Raw genomic sequence first — 20353 nt, 5'->3', positions numbered from 1 at the left:
ACTAGCTCGTCTCCAAAGCCAGCTGAAGTCTGGTCTGCGCACTGATACAGACATCTGATTTATCAGTTGAAGGGAATATAGGCTGAAAATGGGAGTCTGTGGTCGTCACAGGTAGGGGGGGGTTCATTTCACGGGGGAGGGGAGCTGTCACACTTTCATCTGCCAACACCCCATGGTAAGATGTCAGGCTGGGAATATTCACGCGTGAACCAACATTTGTTCCGACCTCCTCATCATAGCAAGATAGTTGCGGACACCTAGAGGTCTTACTGCGAACTTTCTCACGCCACTGTCATATCCTAAAGCAGAGGACCAGCCCAATCTAGAGTAGATCGCGCGGGGAGGGGCTGGAGACCTTCCTTCCAGCAGCGTCCTTTGGATTTCAATTTGTGGTGCGCGAACTGGCCGTGCATTTCTTTTCCCTGACTCCTCGAGTTCCCTGCTAGCAAATCGGTCGAAAAACGGGGTTGGGAAAGCGGAGGGGGAAAAAACCCTCATTGACAACTGCATGTCCCTCTAAAGTTCCTATTTTATTTGCCTGTACGAGGCAGGGGGCTCGCGTGGATACACGTGCCCGCCCTCATCCCCTTCCCACAGAAAAAGACAACCCTACCTCCCTTCTGGCCTTCCCACGCCCCCCGCTACCCCTAAGTCTTGGTCCCCTCCCTCTCCTGCAGCACCTGGCTGGGGCGCCCCTCGTATTGGCTGCGAGGGCCCATCAATCAGCGTCGGGCGCTGCTGACATCATGCTGCAGTACAGGGGCTGGGCCGGACCAGAGAAAGGAGGCGTCCGGGAGCTCCAGCTGGCGCCCCGTCCCGGGCAGTGCCTCGACAGCCGACCGCTGGGTCTGGGTGGGAGCAGATCGTAACGACAGCCGTCAAGGCACTCTCCTTCGACGGACGAGACCGAGCCTATCCCGGGCAGCGAGCGGTATTTCCAAGGCTTTTCTAAAATGGGCTGGGGGATGCCCCTCGCCTCCGCCCCTCTCCTCCTCCTCCTCCTTGTCTCCTGCACCCTCGGCAACAAAGGTGAGCCAAGTCGAGGCGCCCGGACTCCCCCAGGAGAGGGCTGGGCTGGGCGGGTGTGTGTGTGGTTGGGAAGCTCTTTGAGCGCCCTCCGTGCCTCTCCCATCTGGTCAAAGCTGGAGCGCAGCTCTTCTCCTGCCTTCTAATCCATCCCGTCCATTCCCCGGGAACGCCGAGAAGCGGGTGGAGAAGCGGGTGGAGAAGCGGGCTTGGCGCTAACCGTGGGGGCTGCCCGCTCCGTCTCTGCTTTTGCTATTTTGCTCCTCTGGATCTTCTCACTTGCTTCCTTCTGTAGCGTCAGAGTCCTTTCCCCTTTCCCCTGCTTTGCTTCCTTGGATTGCACACCAACCCACCTCTACACTGCCTGTTTATCTCTCTCCTCCGTTCATTTTCTGCCTATCGTTTATCACACGCCCAGTAATTCCCAAGGCTCCGTCTGTATTCCAGTCTCTTAGGATCAAAACGTGATGAAGCTGCTTTGCTACCCCCTCCTCTCTGTTTCTAGGCTAGTTGCCATCTTCTCTTCCTTGCAGCCTTAGTGGGTTTGCCAGCCCGTTCTTTTCATGGTTGCAAAATCTACTAATTTCAAGCAAAAGAGAAGGAAACCATTGCATTTATAAATGGGTGAACTGCTGAACAGAGAGAGGGATGCTACTCTACAGAAGCGTCAGTATTCTGAACAGGAACACAGGACATATATTTGCACGCATATCTGGGTGCCTGAAAATGAGAGAGATGGGTAGGTTGATCTAGGCTCACAGGTCTTAACTAAGAACAGTAGTTCTTGGGGAAATAGAGTAATATTGCATGGAAACCAAAGGAAGGGGCTGAAGGTCCTGCATATTTTGGGGAGACTGAGTCATCTTTCAGCACCAGCCTGCAGCAAAGGAAGGAGACGGAGTGTGAAAAAGCATTTGATTTCTATCGCCATGGCTTTCTTCCTTAAAAATTGGCATGGGGAGGGGGAGGGCAATGCAGCAGCATTAGGATTCAGTGCGCTTGTTGGCTCTGCAGATGGAGTGGAATCTCGCTCCCTGGTACCCGACTCTAAATGTACGTAGCCACTGAGGGTTGACTTGGCCTTGTGTTCCTTGCTAAAGTATCCTTTGAGAAATTGTCAAACCAGGGCTCTTCAGGTGGCTGGTAGGAACAGCAGATTCCTTTTATTCTCCCTTCACCAGCTCATTGTCCTTCCATTGCAATCATCCCCCTTTCTTGTGCTTGAAGCAAAGGCCAGAGGGCAAGAGCTTTGAGTTACAAGAGTACAAAAGAGGGGCAGGTCATATACGTAAGGTACCTTAGAGACATGACACAAGCAAGCAAGAATGCAACTTGGGCTGGATTATTTATTTGTTTAAATATGGCAGCTCTGAAAACAATCTGTCGAGCTGAATACTCCGATGTACATTCTTCTCCCTTTTCATACGGCTGTACCCTAAAGCTTCAGATTCTCTGCTGCAATATAGCATTTTTTAAAAAAAAACCCTCTCCTGTTCTGATTTACCTTATTTTTCACTCTTCCAGTTTTGGTTGGCTGCAAAGTGCTTTAAAGGTTCTAACTGAAGTCCTTTCCAGGCACCTTTTCAATTCAGCTTTGATACCATCTGCTGAATATAAGGGCTTCAAAAGAACTTCTTGGCTAAATGAAACCATCTAGTCCCTCAACCCCTTTTGGACACTGGCTAATTGGAAGCCTCTGGAGACCAACAGGCAGAACCTGAAGACGATGTTTTGCACCTGTTCCGTGTCTCCACCCCTCTTCTCCTAGGCCATCTCTTTGCTGTTTAGCATTAATTGTTGCTGATAGGAATGGATTTGCCTAAACCAGTTCAAAAGCCACTGGAGCTGATGGCCAGGACTGTTATCTCAAAGTTAATACCGCAGAATCTGTTACATATTATTTCTCTGTGATCTGTGAGAGATTTTCATTTTCTGACCAGTGCTTGTGAAGCTGTGTTCTAATACTTGACAAAATATATTTTTGACTACATGGTCCTTGCTGGTCCACAATCTTGATTCCAAACACATACTATCCCACCGTAAAGTTTGGTGTTACTTCTCATGCAAAAATCTGCTTGCATTTCTGGCTAAAGAACCCATCAAGAAATTACCAAGGATAAAAGAGCAGCAAATAATCTTAAAACTGGCATAGAGTACTATGAGATACATCAAAGTACTTGAGCTGGAACTCCAAATGGCATTTCCTTCATGCTAAACACTGACCAGCCTGCCAGGAAGATTATCCATATAAACCCTCCATGTTCTTACATAGCAATTTCCGGGGGGTTAAAGCAGATGACTATGCACCTGTGCCCAATATGTCTGCCTCCACTTTGACCTCTTTAAGTCCTTTTTCTGAGAAGGTTTGTTCACCTTACAGGGTCATTTCTAATGATGTCGCTTGAAATATTCTCATGGAACTAATCCCCAACTGTTTTGAGAGTCATTAATGTCAGTGGCAAATCAGAGATGGGGTTATGGTGCACAGGCGGATGCTTTATCTAAAGTTCCTAATAATCTCCTGTGGAAAATGTCCTTAAATTCTGAATGTCCCTAAAGTGGTCATAGGATTGTTCAATCATGAATGAATGGAACACAATTTTATCTGTAGGATTTAATGTGGAGAAATGGGGGTTGTAACTAGGACACTGTGATCTAATTCTAGAGACCCAGTTTACTAGGGATTGGTTAGATAGGAATAGTGTTAATTTATAACGATTTCTCCCTTTCTCTCTCATCTCCATCTTCCATTTTCCCTGCCCTGGAGGTTGTGTGATGAAGATTAATTTGCTATTTCTGGGCTTGTGACATTTTTTGGAGCCTCCTGCTGGCTGCAGCCTCACTGTTGAGTCTGGACTGGCTCCAGCCAACAAGATTAGCATTTCAGGCCATGAAGTGAGGCCAGAAGGAAAATGGCATATGCCAGGACAGAGCAGGAGACACAAGGACTGTGGAATAATATAGAGAGGGCAAGAGTGAGGATGCCTGAGCCATCAGGTCCTCTTAGATAGGAATGTTGGAAATCTGCTTTTCGCTTGAAGACTTAAATTAATCTTGTCATGATCAAAGAAAACTAAATACTATAAGTAACTTCATTTCCTCTTTTATTTTTTTTTCTGCCATCCCTTCACATCTTTCTACTACGGAAATCCAGATAATCTATTCTTGGAGAGCAAAGGGCTTCTTTGTGATGAATATGATTATAAGTGTACATATCCTGATGGAATTTTTAAAATGATGGTGATAAATGTGTCTGCAGGATCCAACCTTGGGTCCATCAGCAAGACCAGAGATCTTTAGTCTCCCGAATTTTCAGACTTGTGTTGGAGCCCATCCTCAGGGAACTTCTCTCCCGGAGACCGACCCAGATTGGATCCTGCAATATTATCCTGGGACATGTACAGTATCTGCCTTCATTTGTTAAAGGTGTCCCTCAAAAGCTCTCTTTGTAAAGTTACAAATTGTGATATTTTAAACTACCTTCTAATTTGATCACCCCTGTGTGTTTGTCTTATCTGAACCCTGAATTAAAATGTACGTATTTCAAGATATTCACCAATCAGAAAGGATTTAATTTACAAGATTTATAATGTGTAGAAATACACCGGGTATTATGATTTCTACCTAGGCATTAATACTAATCTTATTATATTAATTTTACTCTTTTGAATTATACTTTAAAAAAATCAATTTGGACAGAAAGTATACATGTGTGTAAGTGCCTGTCCCTATGAAAATTAAGAAAATACAAGGATATATTTTAAATTATCTACATTCTGAATAGTGTTGAATATTTGCTGTATAAATTTTATTAAATATGATTTTAAAGACTCTGATGTGGTGACAGCCATATAAAACCATCATCTAATTCCTAGGCAATCTCTTTGCTTTTTAGCCATAATGTCCTTTAGCCAAATAAAAGAGAAAGCTGCTATTGTAAAATAATATCTGTCCCTTTAAGCAACACGTTAAGGAATTAAAATACCTTCCTAATCCCTTGATACTTCTCTTGATACCCTGCCAGCGGGAGTGGGCCTTAGCTACTGAGGGTTCTGCAAGTGAAAATCTGCTATTGACATTGTTCCAATCTATCACAATTCTCTGAGCTGAAAAGCCTCAGTAAATATTCCCCATATTTTCTGCTCTGGCAAGTGGAAACCAGCAGGATTTAGGATGTAACCAGGATGTACCACTCCTTTCTGGGCTGGATTATGATACATTTTTCTAATCCTTTCCACTCAGGGGCTCAGTGTGGCATTGTGTGACCTCCTTCTCCATTTAACCTCACCCAGACCCTGTGAATTAGCTTAAATGTCAGCACAAACACTGGGATACTTTCTAGAGAGGCCCATTGTCACCAAGGAGCATTTTTTTTATATTAAAGTTGTTTTTTATTTTCAAAACAAACACAACACATAAAATCTTCCTTTTTTACATACTGCAGAAAGTGTATCAGTTGGTTACAAAAGACTTTCATGCATCTCTTCCACAGTCATTAAGCATAATTCATATTAACTCAAGTATTTTAACTCAGATATTTATACATGTTACCGTCATCATACCTCCATTTTCATTTGACTATAGTTGTGTAAACGTCCTTCATCATAAAATATACCAAGATTTAATACATAACCACATACTGGCATTTCATTTACTATTTCTAAAATCCTCCAATGACACTAAATCCTTATGTCCTATTCTAGCCAAACATCCATATTATTTAATAACAAAGTTTTCTATCCTTCTTTCCAAATCATTGTATTGAGGAGCATTTTGAGCTCCTATTTGGTGTTTGCTTGGGGGGGGGGGGATTTCCTTGATTTGCTTCAGCCCTTGCTGATAGATGACATGCCTAAAAAGTATGGCACAGAATGTTGATCCTGGACTGTTGATCATATTTGACTAGTAGATTCTCCCATCTAACTACAACAAGTAATCCTTAGCTTACGGGGTAAATGTAATTTATTTCTTTTAAAAAACACAAATATTTCATCATTCGTTAATCATTAAAACATTGAAGTACAATTTTTTTTGTATGCCCCTACCTCCATCCACCCCCCAACCCCCCTCATCCTTCCCCCCCCCCCACGACTTCCCAGAACCCGTACACGGTATGGATTTTTCCATTCTTGGATTGTAGGCAAGTCTTCCTTCTTCCAGTATTGCGCCACCAACAGTCTTGCTGCAGTTATTAGGTGCAGAATCAAGTAATCTTTAGCTTACAACCACAACTGAGCCCAAAATTGCTGCTGCTAAGTAAGACATTTGTTAAGTGGTTTTGCCCCATTTTACGACCTTTCTTTTCACAGTTACATGAATCACTGTGGTTGTTAACTTAATAACATGGTTATTAAGTTAATGTGGCTTATCCACTGACTATGCTTGTCAAAAGGTTACAAAAGGTGATCACATGAATGCCAGGATGCTGCAATCATCATAAATGTGAGTCAGTTGTCAAGCACTTTGATTATGTGACCATTGAGATGCTGCAATGGTCCAAAGTGTGAAAAACAGTCACAAGTCTCTTTTTTTCAGTGCCATTGTAACTTTGAACGGTTACTAAATGAACTGTTGTAAGTTGAGGACTACCTGTTCAGTCATGCTGCAATGTTTCTTACTGAATATTGGCTCCAATATACATTCCTTGAATGAACTGTGCACAATTTGCAGCCTTAATTATTACTAAGGTTATTGGCAGGGAGAGGATTGTATGGGTTTTTCAAGTGTTTGCCCTGCTCATTCTGGGGCAGAATGAAATGCAAGTTGAGAAAACAATTAAGAGGATTCACTGTTGCACTGTTGAGGTATAATGAGAGGCATTATAAATGTCATTGGATAAGAATTCAGAGGATATTGATTTTTGTATTGTTTATCATCCTTTTTGCGCTCCCAATGCTCTTAGCCAACAAGCACAAGCCTTGGATTGAAGCTGAGTATCAAGGCATTGTCATGGAGAATGACAATACGGTCCTCCTGAACCCTCCACTCTTCGCTCTGGACAAGGATGCACCATTGCGTTATGCAGGTATGTCACTGGCAGGCGAGCCCATAGCTACATTTTTCATTAGCTACCTTAACTGAGTCTTGTGAAATGACCTGTTTTATACAATGCACCAAAGGCTAAACCATAGTCTTCAAATGGATGGGTCTGTGTAGCAAATTGAAGCCAAACAAAAATGCTGTGATGAAGCCTCTGTAAATTCAGTCACTATAGTTGCATAAGGAAAGGTCAAATTCAATGTGATTAAATAATGAATTAGCTGGCACATTTTTTTTTCTTACTAAAGAATAGACGTAAGGAAGCCTGATCCAGATTAACACCCCAGACTGGGAATTAGGCCACAGTCTTTGTGACCAGAAGAAGGTCTCAACCCTTTAAACCTTTTTTCACTATCTCCTCCCTCCTCCCTTGTTGGGGTTTTGGGTGAAGGAATTAACTTTGAAGATATGGACCAAAGAGTCAATTTCTTTTCCTTTAGAAAAGAATTTTTTTCCAGGTTTTTCCACCCAGCTCAGGCATTCCTTTTTATTTGGCAATTGGCCTGCCTTGGGTATTTTATGGCAAGGCAAGTATTTTTCATTACTAATCTTCCTATCTTTTTGTATGACTACTGTAATCTGTTTTTCTTACAAACCAAACCAAATACCTAATTAACCCAGTTATTTAAGAAAGAATAACCTCCATCTAGAAATGTATCTTTTGATAGCTCTTTCTGTATGAAACAGATAGAAAAATCCATACAAATATAAGAAATCAATGATACATAGGAATATGATACAATGATGCATAGGAATAATTCAGCAGGAGATATCACTTCAAAGAGAGATTAAAGGAAGCGAGCCTCTAAGCATTTTCTCTCAAGGTTTCAGCATCTCATGGTCTGTGAATTGCTTAAGTTCTCCTGGTCCTCCAAAAATCATTGTCAGCAGTTTCTCGGCATTAGTAAAGCATGTATACTAACAGAGTATTTCCTATCATTCCCCCTCCTGTAATAAAGACCCTCCAATCCTATGACAATTCTTTACTGTTCCTCTAAAACATGTTAGCAGAGTTGTCTGCATTTCCTGCCAAAAATGACTAATTCTTTTCCTAGGAAGTTTGAGAAATCTGCAGTTCAAGATAATTTGTGCAATATATAATCTAAATTCGCAGAGCAGAATCAATAAATATGATGGACTAAGATGGATTAGTGAAATTGTCTGGCAGCGAGGAATGGAAAAAAAATCTTTGAAGTTATTAGACTTTCTCATATAGAGAAATCTCTGACAGAGACTTGCCTTAGGAGCTGTATATTGTGATGTTCCACAGAAAGATCTCACATAATGCACAAGGATGATACACAAATTTGTGAAGCTTTCCATATTTTTTTTTTCAAAAAGGAAAGATCTCACATAATATTGCAGGCCCAAAGCTACAGTTTTAATGTTGGAAGGTTCCAATGTAAAGTCTAAGGCTAGAGTACTTTCCATAATATAAACAGTCTTCAAATATTATAACATAGTGGCATTTCTTAATGGACACATAAAACTATTCCTGATCAAGTCAGGAGTTGGTAGTAAGAGTGAAGTTTCTGACATATAGGAAATGTGGTGACAGTGAATTCATTTCCCTCTCCGGACTACAGCTGTGTTTGCTTGTTTGTCAAGAAGCTTGTTCTGTATGTGAGTGCTATCTCTGAATCCTAAGCTCATTGTCCTTCAGAAGGATGTTCTCTACACAGGACATACAGCATGGATGTTTGCAGAAGCAATTGTAAACATTCTGGTCTATACACAAGCAGAAGGCTCGTATTATCAGGGTCGTTGCTCGAATGGAAACGAACACAGTACATTCAAACAGAAAGGCATTTCCCCTGAAGACAGTTGTGTTGTATACAGAGATGTTTTGAGGCAGAGCCAATTGGGAGTTTTTATAGCGAGTATATTCTCCTTTTCTGAATGCTTGAATAGTGCTTTCCAATTAACACTCTTCGACAGGCTTTATAAATTGTGTTGGGAGACATGATGTGCCAGAGGCCCATTTATGTTGGAAATAGCTCCACATAAAAGGGAGCAGCATCGAGCATCTGCTTCATCACACGTTTCGTATCTTTTCTTTTATGAAGTGCGTAAAACAGGAAACCTTCAAACAGGTTCCAAAGCATACTTAGCATGGCTTAGTTTAAAAAAAGAAAAGTAATTAAAATGCAATAGTAAACCCTAATAGAGATTAATATCAAATGGACATAAAAGTCAGAAATACATTGGGGAAAAAACTAAAAATGCCCCTATATAGCAATATGCATTTCATAAAGGAAAAAGCCTGAGAGAATAAAATCATCTTTGATACCAGAATAGCAAAGGGTGCTAGACTTAAATTACCAGGAAGAGCCAGCAACAGCTATAGCTGAAATCCACCTGTCTGGAAATTGCCACTGTTAGGAAATTCTGCCTTAGGATAAAGAATGGGGAAAAAGCTGATACTGAAGCAACTAGAGATTCAAAATCTTGTATAAATTTAGGCCAGCTTCTCAAATTGGGACCAGAAATGGATCAAGAGCCTGTGAATTTCATTAAATTAGTTTTGTGAGGGGTGAGATGATCATTTATTCAGGCCCCACACACAAAGGACCACAACCAAATTTGGATTGAGCATTTGGAATTATTGTATATATCCTTTCTTTAATTCTAGATACAAGAGGTGTTTCTCTAATTGGGTTTAGCACACAGTTCCATTACTGGGCCATAAATGACAGTGACTAATGTTGATCTTGCAAGAGAAACGTTTTGTTTTATATGTTTATATCTTAGTGAAAATTCAGTTTTTCCAGAGCAGCTTACAAAATTTTAATAATCAACATATTTTAATAATCTTAGATTAAAACAGCAGATAATAAGCCACAGATATTAAGTTTGTATATTGTGATACATCTTAAACTGTGCCTAGATTCACATGTAACTTGTTACTGGTTTAGCAGAGTGTGAGCTCAATAATTATATATATATCCCCAATGATTTGGAGGGGGCTTGGACCAGTCTTGCTTACCCTGGCAAAGCATAAATGCTGTCAATATTCATTCCTGCTTTGTCTGGGTAGGAGATTGCTCAAATTCATTTAATATTGATGGATGTTGCCAGCTGCAGAGTTGGAAAAGACTTGTCCTAGAGTGATTTGTGAACTGGATCTAGGTCATTGTCTTCTCCTCCCATGGCTCCAGATACAGTAATTGAATTGGCTGTCCCTTCTCAATCAGCAAGGAATCTATACTGATTAGCTTCAGATGAATGGGCTTCCCAGGAAATGGTACTGAATAATAACTACAGAAGGAGGTAATTCCCAGGTCCCAGTAAAGGTGCCTCTTGTAAATTCTACTTCTGTGTTATTAAAACCTACCAATCTCAGAAGACGCTGTTAGCTCCTTCCAACACTTGCAATCTATTGAATTGGTGAATGTTGGATACCAGTGAGAATCTTTAACATGACATTTGGATATTGGAAACAAAAAGCAAATCAGCCAAAACCTAATTGTGCTTCTTCACTAGGTCAAGCACAGTCTACTGAGAAGTTTCCTAGCACTTATGCTGCTGAAATAACCTGGAAGTACTCAAAATGCTACCAGGTTTTAATGGAGCTTGGGCATAATAATATTTCAAAAGAATCCAACTACATATGGATTAAACTCCCAGCCTTTTCCTCTGCCAATTTTAATATTATTCAGCTTTTCTGTTTGAGAAAGTTGCCAGCTTATTTCATGCTAATGAAGAGGGCAGAGGAGAGAAGGACAGAATAGAATTAAAAGATAATGTTTCCTTCCTATGTTTCCTTTTTTTTATTAATATCTCTTTTTTCCCCTTTGCATTATTTGCTTTTGGGACACTAGGTGAGATCTGTGGATTCCGGATCCATGGTGCAGGAGTGCCTTTTGAAGCAGTGATTCTTGACAAAGCCACAGGCGAGGGGTTGATCCGGGCAAAAGAGCCGGTGGATTGTGAAGCTCATAAAGAACATACTTTCACCATCCAAGCCTATGACTGCGGTGAGGGTCCTGATGGTGCCAACACCAAGAAGTCCCACAAGTAAGAGTTATTGGATTCAGTGCTGCAGTGATTTTCCCCTGAACCTGCTAAGTCCCTTGGAGTACACTAGTGTCGGGAGAGCTAGTTTGTTCAGGAAGTGAGTAGAATTGCTTCTTGGCTTGCAGTGAGATGTTTAAGAGTCTCTTGCATGTAATTCTGTGTTTTCTTCCCGCTGCTCACATTAGCCAACATAATGTGTATATCAGTAGAATCTAGTGTTTAATTTAAAATGCTTCTCTCAAAACAATGCAAAGCTTATGAAGAATTACTTGTCATCTAAGCAAAGGCCTTGTCCATGTCTTCCACATTCATTTCAATATGGCAATGGAAGACCTGCAAATGAGAATGGATGCTAGCAGTTAAAGGGCTTGATTCTTCCTGTGATCATTATTTTCTTCTTGAAAAGGCCACTCTAAGACTACGTCTCCCTTAGTCGGACTACTTTTAAAGCATTGCATGAAAAATATAAATATTGCTGGAAGAGTAATTATCTTGATGGGGAGGGAAGGCCTAAAAGCTGTCTTCTCAAAAAATGTTCGCTAGCATTATAGTAAGAATGGAGGAGGTCTCCTGAGTCATCCTTATAGGAGTCTTATGAAGACTCCTACACATGCATTCTGGTCTTATTGATCTTTGTAACAGTCTGATGAGGTAAATCAATATACAATAATATGTCTATGGAGATTCTCAATCATCCAGATCATGGTTGTCCCACAAGTGCTTTTCAAAAGGCAACTGGACTTTCTTGGGTTTTTTTTTTCCTCCTTGAAGATGCTTTGCTTCTCATCCAAAAAGCTTTTTCAGAGAACTGAAAAAGCTTCTTGGATAAGAAGCAAAGTGTCTTCAAGGGGAAAAAAACTCCGAAAGTCCAATTGCCTTTTCAAAAGTACCTTTGGGACAATGTACAGTAATAGTATAGAGGTAGATGGAGGAACTGTTACCGCCTAGCATTTTTCTCCTTTAAGAAAGAGTCTCTGGACCTAGTTGCTTACTACTCCCCCTTCCTCCACCCAGGGCCACAGTGCATGTGCGGGTGAACGATGTCAACGAGTTTGCTCCAGTCTTTGTGGATAAGCTTTATCGCGTGGCCGTGACAGAAGGAAAACTCTATGATCGCATCCTGCGGGTAGAAGCTATTGATGGTGACTGCTCCCCTCAGTACAGCCAGATCTGCTACTATGAGATCTTGACTCCTAATGTCCCGTTCCTGATTGACAATGATGGTAAGAACCTAAATTACCTTCTGGAGGTTGAATTGACCCAGATGTTGGAAAGCAGTTTTAGGCACAGCTGTGGAACAAGCCTATGTAAAGCATAAACACTCATGAATGACAGAATTGCTTGGTATTTTTTCCCCTCTTAAAGGTGGAAATTAAAGTTATTTGGGAGTCACATTAAGGTTTTAGAGCTTTGTGAGTTTTTTAAAATGGAAAACAAATATTTCTCTCCACATTTCCACAGACTAAATTCACTTATACACATACTGTACACACACATATATAAATGACTTAAAAAACAGTTTTATGTTTTGCTTTCAACATGACGTTTCTTTTCATGTATACTCTTTTTAATTGTTCTTGCTTTTTTGTGCTCCTTTATCTGCCTTTTCCTTTTTCTCTTTTGCCTTTCTGTGGGGTTCTTTGGTTTGCTAATGTGGGGCTGTGCTGTTTCTACCAGGGAATATTGAGAACACAGAGAAACTGCAGTACAGTGGAGAGCGCCTGTATAAGTTCACAGTGACAGCATATGACTGTGGCAAGAAACGAGCCTCTGATGATGCTGAGGTTGAAATTCAGGTGAAGCCCACCTGTAAACCTAGTTGGCAAGGTATGAAACTCTTTTCAGAGGCATTTGCATTACCTGTTTACCCTTTTGATCTCATCTATTGCCATCTGAATCCTTAGCCATATTTTTTTTTCTTCCTTTTTTACTTAGAGGGGATTATTCACTGTGCACTGCCTGGTTTTTTTTCGTATACAACATGTGGGCATACATTATCATACATAAATGCATTTATGTAGGATTGTATTCATAGATGCATGCATACATTTGTGTGTATAAATGTTTAGATAATGAACTATGTTATAAAAGCAGTTGACATTTTCACCATTCTTTTAAAAATAATTTTAATGAAATCTGTTGCCTGAATCATATTCCACTATTTTTAACCAATTAAAAACTATAATTAATTCAGTAATTGAGTAATCCAACTGATAAATTAGCTATAAATATTTTTGAAACAAAATCCAAACAACTCTGTACTTGTAGCCGGCTAGCAAACGAATTGTATTGTGTTTGATGCTACTGATGATAGTGGTGCCATAGATATTTTAAACCAGTGGCCCCCAACCTTTTGTGCACCAGGGACCAGTTCTGTGGCGTGAGGTTCTTCTACAGACTGGAAGGGCCGTGGTTTCATGTGCTCCCTGCATCCCACGGATCGGGCTTCGCTTGTTTGCACAGCCCAGTTTGGGGCATGTATGATGCGCCCTGGTGCCAGTCCACAGACTGGGGCTTGGGGACTCCTGTTTTAAACAGTGGTGCAGCTTGGTTTCATTCTTAATTCAGTTCTTGTCCACTTGTTTAATAATATGATTTTTCCCTTTGTTTTATGCAGAAGAGGCATGTAAAAGGATTGTAAGAAGGGAAATGTTTTGAGTTTTCAGTAGGGAAGGCATTATTCAAGTTTAAATAGCACAGAGTATGCATTTAAAAATTATTTGGCTTGTGATTGTCTTTAAAAAAAAAATCTTAGTAACAAGCACCCAAGAGATTCTGGGTCTCCTTAGTAGGATTGTTGTATCTTGTTGGCTGCCTAAAATATTTTGATACAAAAGATTGAGTAGAAAAAGTCTCTCTACCAAGATACACAAGATCAAAATCTAGTTACTTGTTTTGAAAGTACCACTTTGCATGATTCGGATACTTGGTAACCAGTTTGCACTTAACAATGGTGTTCCAAAATAAAGTAATAGCAAAACCTGCAGAAAATGTCACAAGTTGCTCCTGTAAGTTGCCCTCGCTCCCATTACTTTTTCTGCTGAGCACCCTGGATAATTTCTTGTACTTTGCAGCATGCATCAACCTACAGCAAAACCTCACACAGAGTCTTAGCATACACCTGCCCAGCTGCATTCACCCAGAGCTGCTGTAGCTACCAGTGCACCCTCTGGCAACCAGCAGCAGTTATCACTCCACCCACATACCTGGTTGTGCTTACGTCGCACTGCAGCAGTTACTTACCTGCCCTCATTCTTGCTTGCAAGTACCCTGAAACTTGCAATTTCCTGTTGGTTTCCCCATTGACTTTGCTTGTTGGAAGATGGCAGGAAGTCACCAGGAGCTCTCACTTGACAATCTGCAATCCTCACTTAACAATGACATCAGGGACTGCCAGCATTTCTATCATTAAGCAAAGCAGTCAAGTGACATCACTCTTTATGACTACATCTCTTACCAATGGAAATTCCACCCAATAATCACTGTTAAATGAGAACTATGGTACTTGTAATAATTAATTAAGTAATTCACTATTTGCTGACCTTTTGTGATACCAATAGTTTGCTCCAGCATCTTATGAAACATTTTAAGAAAGGTTTAAATCAGTGGTAGTCAACCTTTTCTTCCTACCGCCCACTAATGGATCTTTCTTGATGGAAAAATTTCCTTACCACCCACCAGTTTTTGCGCAAGTGTGGAACATGAGCATATTTCTTTTTTTCAGACATGGGTTCTAAATTTGTTTCACAATTTAACAACTACTTTTACTCTTACGTTTTGATCTGCACTCCACACAGTGCTTTTTTCCCTCCTCTTTTCCCTTTTATTACAAACACCAAAAACAATGCTGTATTAGGTGCCAATTTTTATTAAGTGTCACCATAAAAAAAATCCTTTTCCTGCCTTCTTCTTCTTTACCTTTCTTATAGTATTTCACTACATCAAGGATCTCTTTTCCCCTTTTTATTTTTTCCTTCTCTTTCCTTTACTTATTTCTTTCTTTTATTTTATAAGATAACAAAACTTAATTTATGAGCCAGACTAAACACTGCTTACTCTCATCTTTTATTTTATCCTCTTTTCTCTATTTTTCTTCCCTTTTTTGTTAATTTTTTTATCTTTTCCTTTTTATCTCCTTTTTTTTACCTTCCTTAGGTAAATGTACAAAATGTACAAAATGTACAATGTACAAAAGTAAGGCTGAGCTAGTTAGCCCACTTATTATTATTAGCCAACAACAATTCTCTCCTGCCTATAACTTTTCTTTCTCCTATTTTACAACTGCTCTGTTCCCCTTCTGCCTGTCCCTACTATCAGTTTCCATTTCTCCCCTTCCTCTTTCCACGTGTTTGCTTGTTTGCGTGCACGCGTACGTTGGTTTATTGATGTGTGCGCTCACGCCTACCCACTTGCTCAAAAGGAGGTCCCTACCGCCCACCTGGAATCCCGAAATGCCCACTAGTGGGCGGTAGGGACCAGGTTGACAACCCATGGTTTAAATTAAAAAAATTAGATTTGGAATCAGCACTTGAAGTCAAAGTTCTATAAAATATATGTTGGTAGTCTGGTCAAATGTATTCAATGCATTTATTTAACAAATCTTTATTGTTAATTCAATCTCATCCCCATTAAAAAACGTTTATAAAAAGATTATGTTTACTGTACACAGCAAGGTAAGTCCTGCATTCTAAAAACAGAACACTTATTAGTTTGCGGTGAATAACTGTTTTAATTAGTTACAGGAAGAAATTAAACAAAACATTGCCCTACAACTTCCTAAACCCTTTGTCTTTGCTGAATCTCATTCCTGTTTTTTTGAACTCCAAAATGATACTTGTGGTTTTCAGGCATGAGGTTTGGGGTCATGTATTCCACTATGGCAAACTTCTGGCTTTATTGTTCACTGTCTAGAGTCACTCTGTCATATAATTTTGATAAATAATAACAATCAATAAAACAAACAAACAAACAAATATTTACATTCCAGCATGAGACTTGTTTAACATTAATGGAAACTGTCCTATATTTCACATTGATGCTTACATCTTCACAGTAGCCCTTGGTCCTGCTCAGACCAGCTATACACACTGATGTCATCAAAATAAGGTCGGTTAACGAGTAATGGATAGAGCATTGCTCTATTCACCTCTTATGCACTAGTATTCATATAGCATTTAATAATACGGCATGTCAACTAATAGTGCAACATTTAAAATGCCAGCAGATGACATTATCAGCAAATGTACAGATCAAATAGAACAATGCCATCAAATCATATTAAAGGAAGTATTTCAGTTTTTTTAAAAAAACAAAAACAAAAACAAAAAGGAAGTTAAATGGACACAGAACAAAAGGTGAGGAAAAGCCATGTGTCTTGGGAGGTTGGTAAAAAAAAAAGAGAGGCTTTTATGCCTCACTATATCTCCAGAGAACATTGAAAAGAAGAAATGTGACGCTAGATGAATTCTATTAATTCTTAACTCTGCCCCAGGGGAAAAATATCTCCCTTATACAGAACCAATATTTCTTTCTGCCACCAATAGCAATAAACCCAGATGCCAATTCTTTCCCAAAATCTATTCTGGCAAACAGAACTTTATAAGTCATTCTTCAGTATGACATATGCCCTTTGTCAGTGCTGGGCACACATTGTGTTGGGTAAACCATCCAGGCTCTAAATAAAAGAACAAAGGAACTTGATGCTGATATCAGAATGGCAACTCCACAAGCCATTCTAAGATCACCAAGATATTCTCAAGGGGGCCTTGCTTGAGCAAAAGCAATATTAATTTCATCACAAACTACCCAGCTAGGAATTTATTAGGAAATTTAGGATGGTCTCCTAGAGATGGCCAAAGATCAAGGCTTTTTATCATGCTACATCAGAAAAGAGGAAGAGCAATATAAAAATTAACTTAGCAATAACAACCATGTGATCATGACTTTTGGGTGTGTTGGGAAACAAAATATATGTGTCCTTTTTGGGTTAGAATAGTAATCTCCAACCTTTTGGGCACCAGGGACCAGTTTCATGGAAGACAATTTTTCCACAGACCTGGGGTGGGGGATGGGTTCAGTTTTGCTCGCTCGGCTGCCACTCATCTCCAGCTGTGCAGTCTGGTTGCTAACAGGCCATGGACTTGTACCATAGCCTGGGGGTAGGGACCCCTGTGCTGGAAGACCAGTGGGAGTAAACCTGGCACTAGTGAAGGTAGAATTGGTGGGATGATGAAGTGAAAGAGATTGTGGATGAGAAAATGTATGTACAAAACATGAAGATAATATATGTATAGAAAATTAGGTATTTGTTAAGAGGAAGTAAAGGTGAAAAAGACAAGGCAGTTTTGTTTTGGAAGTGGGGAATGGCTAACAAAGAGCTTCAAGCAGAGTTAATGGGATTATATAAAAAGCAATTACATGATTTTGGATGAAACTAAAGTCAGAAAATGCTACAGTTGTGTGGAAATGATTGTAATACAGGTAAACCTGGACTTATGATCATTTGTTCAGTGACTGTTTGAAATGGTGTTGAACTAATAGTGGTTTTGAGTGATCCTGAGGATTACAATCATTTTCGCATCCACACAGTCATGTCATAAATCGGGAAGTGGGCAGGGAAGATTGCAAAAAGACAAAAAGTCTCTTTTCTCTTTCCTAGGCACGCATCTCTTGCGCATCCTCCCTGACCTGTGCAGTACCCCTCATGCACCCCTATACCCTCCCTTGTGCATGTGATGCCTCTCATAAGCCCTCTCCAGTCTGTGGGATGCATCACGTGTATACCAGCACACCATTGCATCACCCTCCCTGATTCACATGGGTACCTCTTGTGCATTCCCATGCACCCTCATCAACCTGTTTGCTGCCTCACACACCCACTGCTGCACACCATCCCATGCACACTTGTGCAGCCTTCTCAGCACACAGTGCCTCTTGTGCACCACCATACATGTTCCCCGACTCACTTGATGTTTTTTGTGCACTGCCATGTGTTGCCACACACATACCCTCCCTGACCCCTGCAGCAACTTTTGCACCCCCTATGCACCCGTTCATTTCCTCCCCAACTCAGCAGCAGCCACTTACCTGCCTGCTGGCCTGTGACTTCCTGCCAGCTTCCCCACTGACTTTGGTTAAGGGAAGCCAGCAGGAAGTTGCCTTGCCTAACTACCGTGGGATTCAGTTAATGACAGCAACCAGGTCTGCAGGGATTGCCATTGCCAAGCGATGCAATCATGCTTTACAACTGCATTGTTTAGCAAAAGAAATTCTGGTCCTAATTGTGGTCGTAAGTCAAGGACTACCTATATGTCAGTGTGAAATTGAAGCAAATATTGTAAATGTTTGTAAGAAACAATGATGAAAAAGAAATAACATATGCTGTGAGCATGTTGAAAAATGAAAAGACTGCAAATGTACAGGGCATAATTGGAGGGTGTCTCTGGGCGAAGACTACATCCCTGCCTGATGATTGGAAGAATGCCAGGATTGTTCCCTTAAACAAATGGAAAGGTAACAAGATTAAAGCCTGCCAGGAAAGATGCATGGCAGAATTCCAATTGGAGGAATGCGAAATGACAATGAGCAAGATTTGAGAAGTAGCAGCATGCAGTCTATGAACATGTAAAAATATGTTCTGATATACGTAATTATTCATTTGTTTGTATGGGAAAATGGATAGACTTGAATTATGAAATGTTTATGGAGCTGAAAGTTGATTGCTGAACGCAATATGAGTGGTATGTGATAGAAGTAAATTATACACAAGAATAAAAATAATTCTCAGAAAGCAATTCAACACTAAGCCTGGAATCAGGTAAGGCTGTGTGATATCCCTTTAGTTGTTTGATGCATTGATGAATACATTTGTAAGAAATACTTGTGGTGATATTACAAGTACATGCGTCGGGGACAAGAATATTGATTGAAAACCTAAATGATTTGCAGGAATTGTTAAATTGTATAATGCCACCAGGAGTATGAATCTGAAAATAAAGTGGTGCTTGATGGGGAAAATGAAAGGAATATTGCAAGTAATATATAAATGGCAAAATATTACAGGAAATATGTATCCCTTGGTAGAATGATTTCTAAAGATAGAGAAACAGAGTCTAAGACATGTAAAGGTTGTTAAAAGGTAGCGGTTGGTAAATAAACCGTTGTGAAGAATGATTTTTGTTGTTGAAAGAAGCATAAAAGGGTTATATATAAGAATATACTTCTCATTTAGTTATATGGAAGTGAGAGTTGGGTGTGTCAAAATGCAATGAGAATGCCTTATGTAAGACATGTGTGTAAGTTCATGTTGCCATAGAAACCAACAATGTTCCATCTATTGTGTTATCTGGGTGATTGTGCAAATCAATTGGTTCTGATGTAGGTTCCATTGATTTTTATATCGAACCAAGTTGGGGAGACTTATCCAACAGTTAATGGAAAAGTATCAGGCACCCTGATTGAGTATAAGAACTCAAAGAAGATTGCCCCTCATAGGATTCAATGAGATTAATGTTAGTCTTTAGATGGCAAACTGGACTGGATGCAATTAATTGCAAGAACAAGTCCCAAATTTAGTGGGAGGGTAAAGTAACCCTAATCCTGTAAGCATCTGAACCAGAGGTGGGTTGCTCCCGATTCGGCATGGTTTGGTCGACCCGGTAGTGGAATTCAGGCCTGGGTCGCAGAACAGGTAGTTCCCTCACTGCTGCTTGGCCACCGCCATTTTGGATTTTAGTGACTGCACGTGCGCAGTTCACTGTAAATTGTTCTGCACATGTGTGCAGAACAATTTACATTGACCAGTACACACCCACACAGCGCACACACGCACAGCACACATCTGGTGGTGCACACACATTGTGCGTGGGTTGCGAACCGACAGTAATGCCAGCAGCAACCCACCCCTGACCTGAACCCAGAGAGGATCAGTCCTGTGCTGCCATACCAAATATAGAGAAAGGAGTGGCAGAACCTGGAGGCAGAGTTAAAAGAGGAATCAGCCTACAATCAGCTAAGTCCACCTACCCCTACATTCCATTGACTCATATCTAACTTCTAACAGCTTTAGTTGAAAATATTCCCATGTGTAGCCATGAGTAGCAATAAATCAGTTTAACTGGACCTTCATATTTGGACTTGATTGTTCACACCTGACATCAAACCTTGCAACACTGTTATACTCTAATGTCCTTATAACTCTCAATCAAAAGACTAGTCTTGATTATTATTGTATGCCTCTATTACCAGCAGAAAAATCCTTTTTCTAATACAC

The 20353-nt window shown here is 40.4% G+C and overlaps 1 protein-coding gene across 2 annotated transcripts in view; it reads left to right on the top strand.

Moving 5' to 3' along the window:
- The first annotated feature begins 781 nt into the window (after positions 1 to 781).
- CLSTN3 (calsyntenin 3) overlaps positions 782 to 20353 on the top strand; it is a 40696-nt gene continuing 21124 nt past the window's right edge. For both annotated transcript variants that reach the window (XM_032212762.1, XM_032212761.1), the window contains exons 1-5: positions 782 to 1029; positions 6929 to 7051; positions 10887 to 11082; positions 12097 to 12305; positions 12760 to 12909. In XM_032212762.1, the coding sequence (XP_032068653.1) occupies positions 954 to 1029; positions 6929 to 7051; positions 10887 to 11082; positions 12097 to 12305; positions 12760 to 12909 (754 nt within the window). In that variant the 5' untranslated portion in view covers positions 782 to 953. The remainder of the gene's footprint in view (positions 1030 to 6928; positions 7052 to 10886; positions 11083 to 12096; positions 12306 to 12759; positions 12910 to 20353) is intronic.

Source organism: Thamnophis elegans, chromosome 3 (genome assembly GCF_009769535.1).
Source record: "Thamnophis elegans isolate rThaEle1 chromosome 3, rThaEle1.pri, whole genome shotgun sequence".
NCBI classification, from domain to species: domain Eukaryota; kingdom Metazoa; phylum Chordata; class Lepidosauria; order Squamata; family Colubridae; genus Thamnophis; species Thamnophis elegans.
This window is presented reverse-complemented; position numbering and strand designations above follow the sequence as displayed.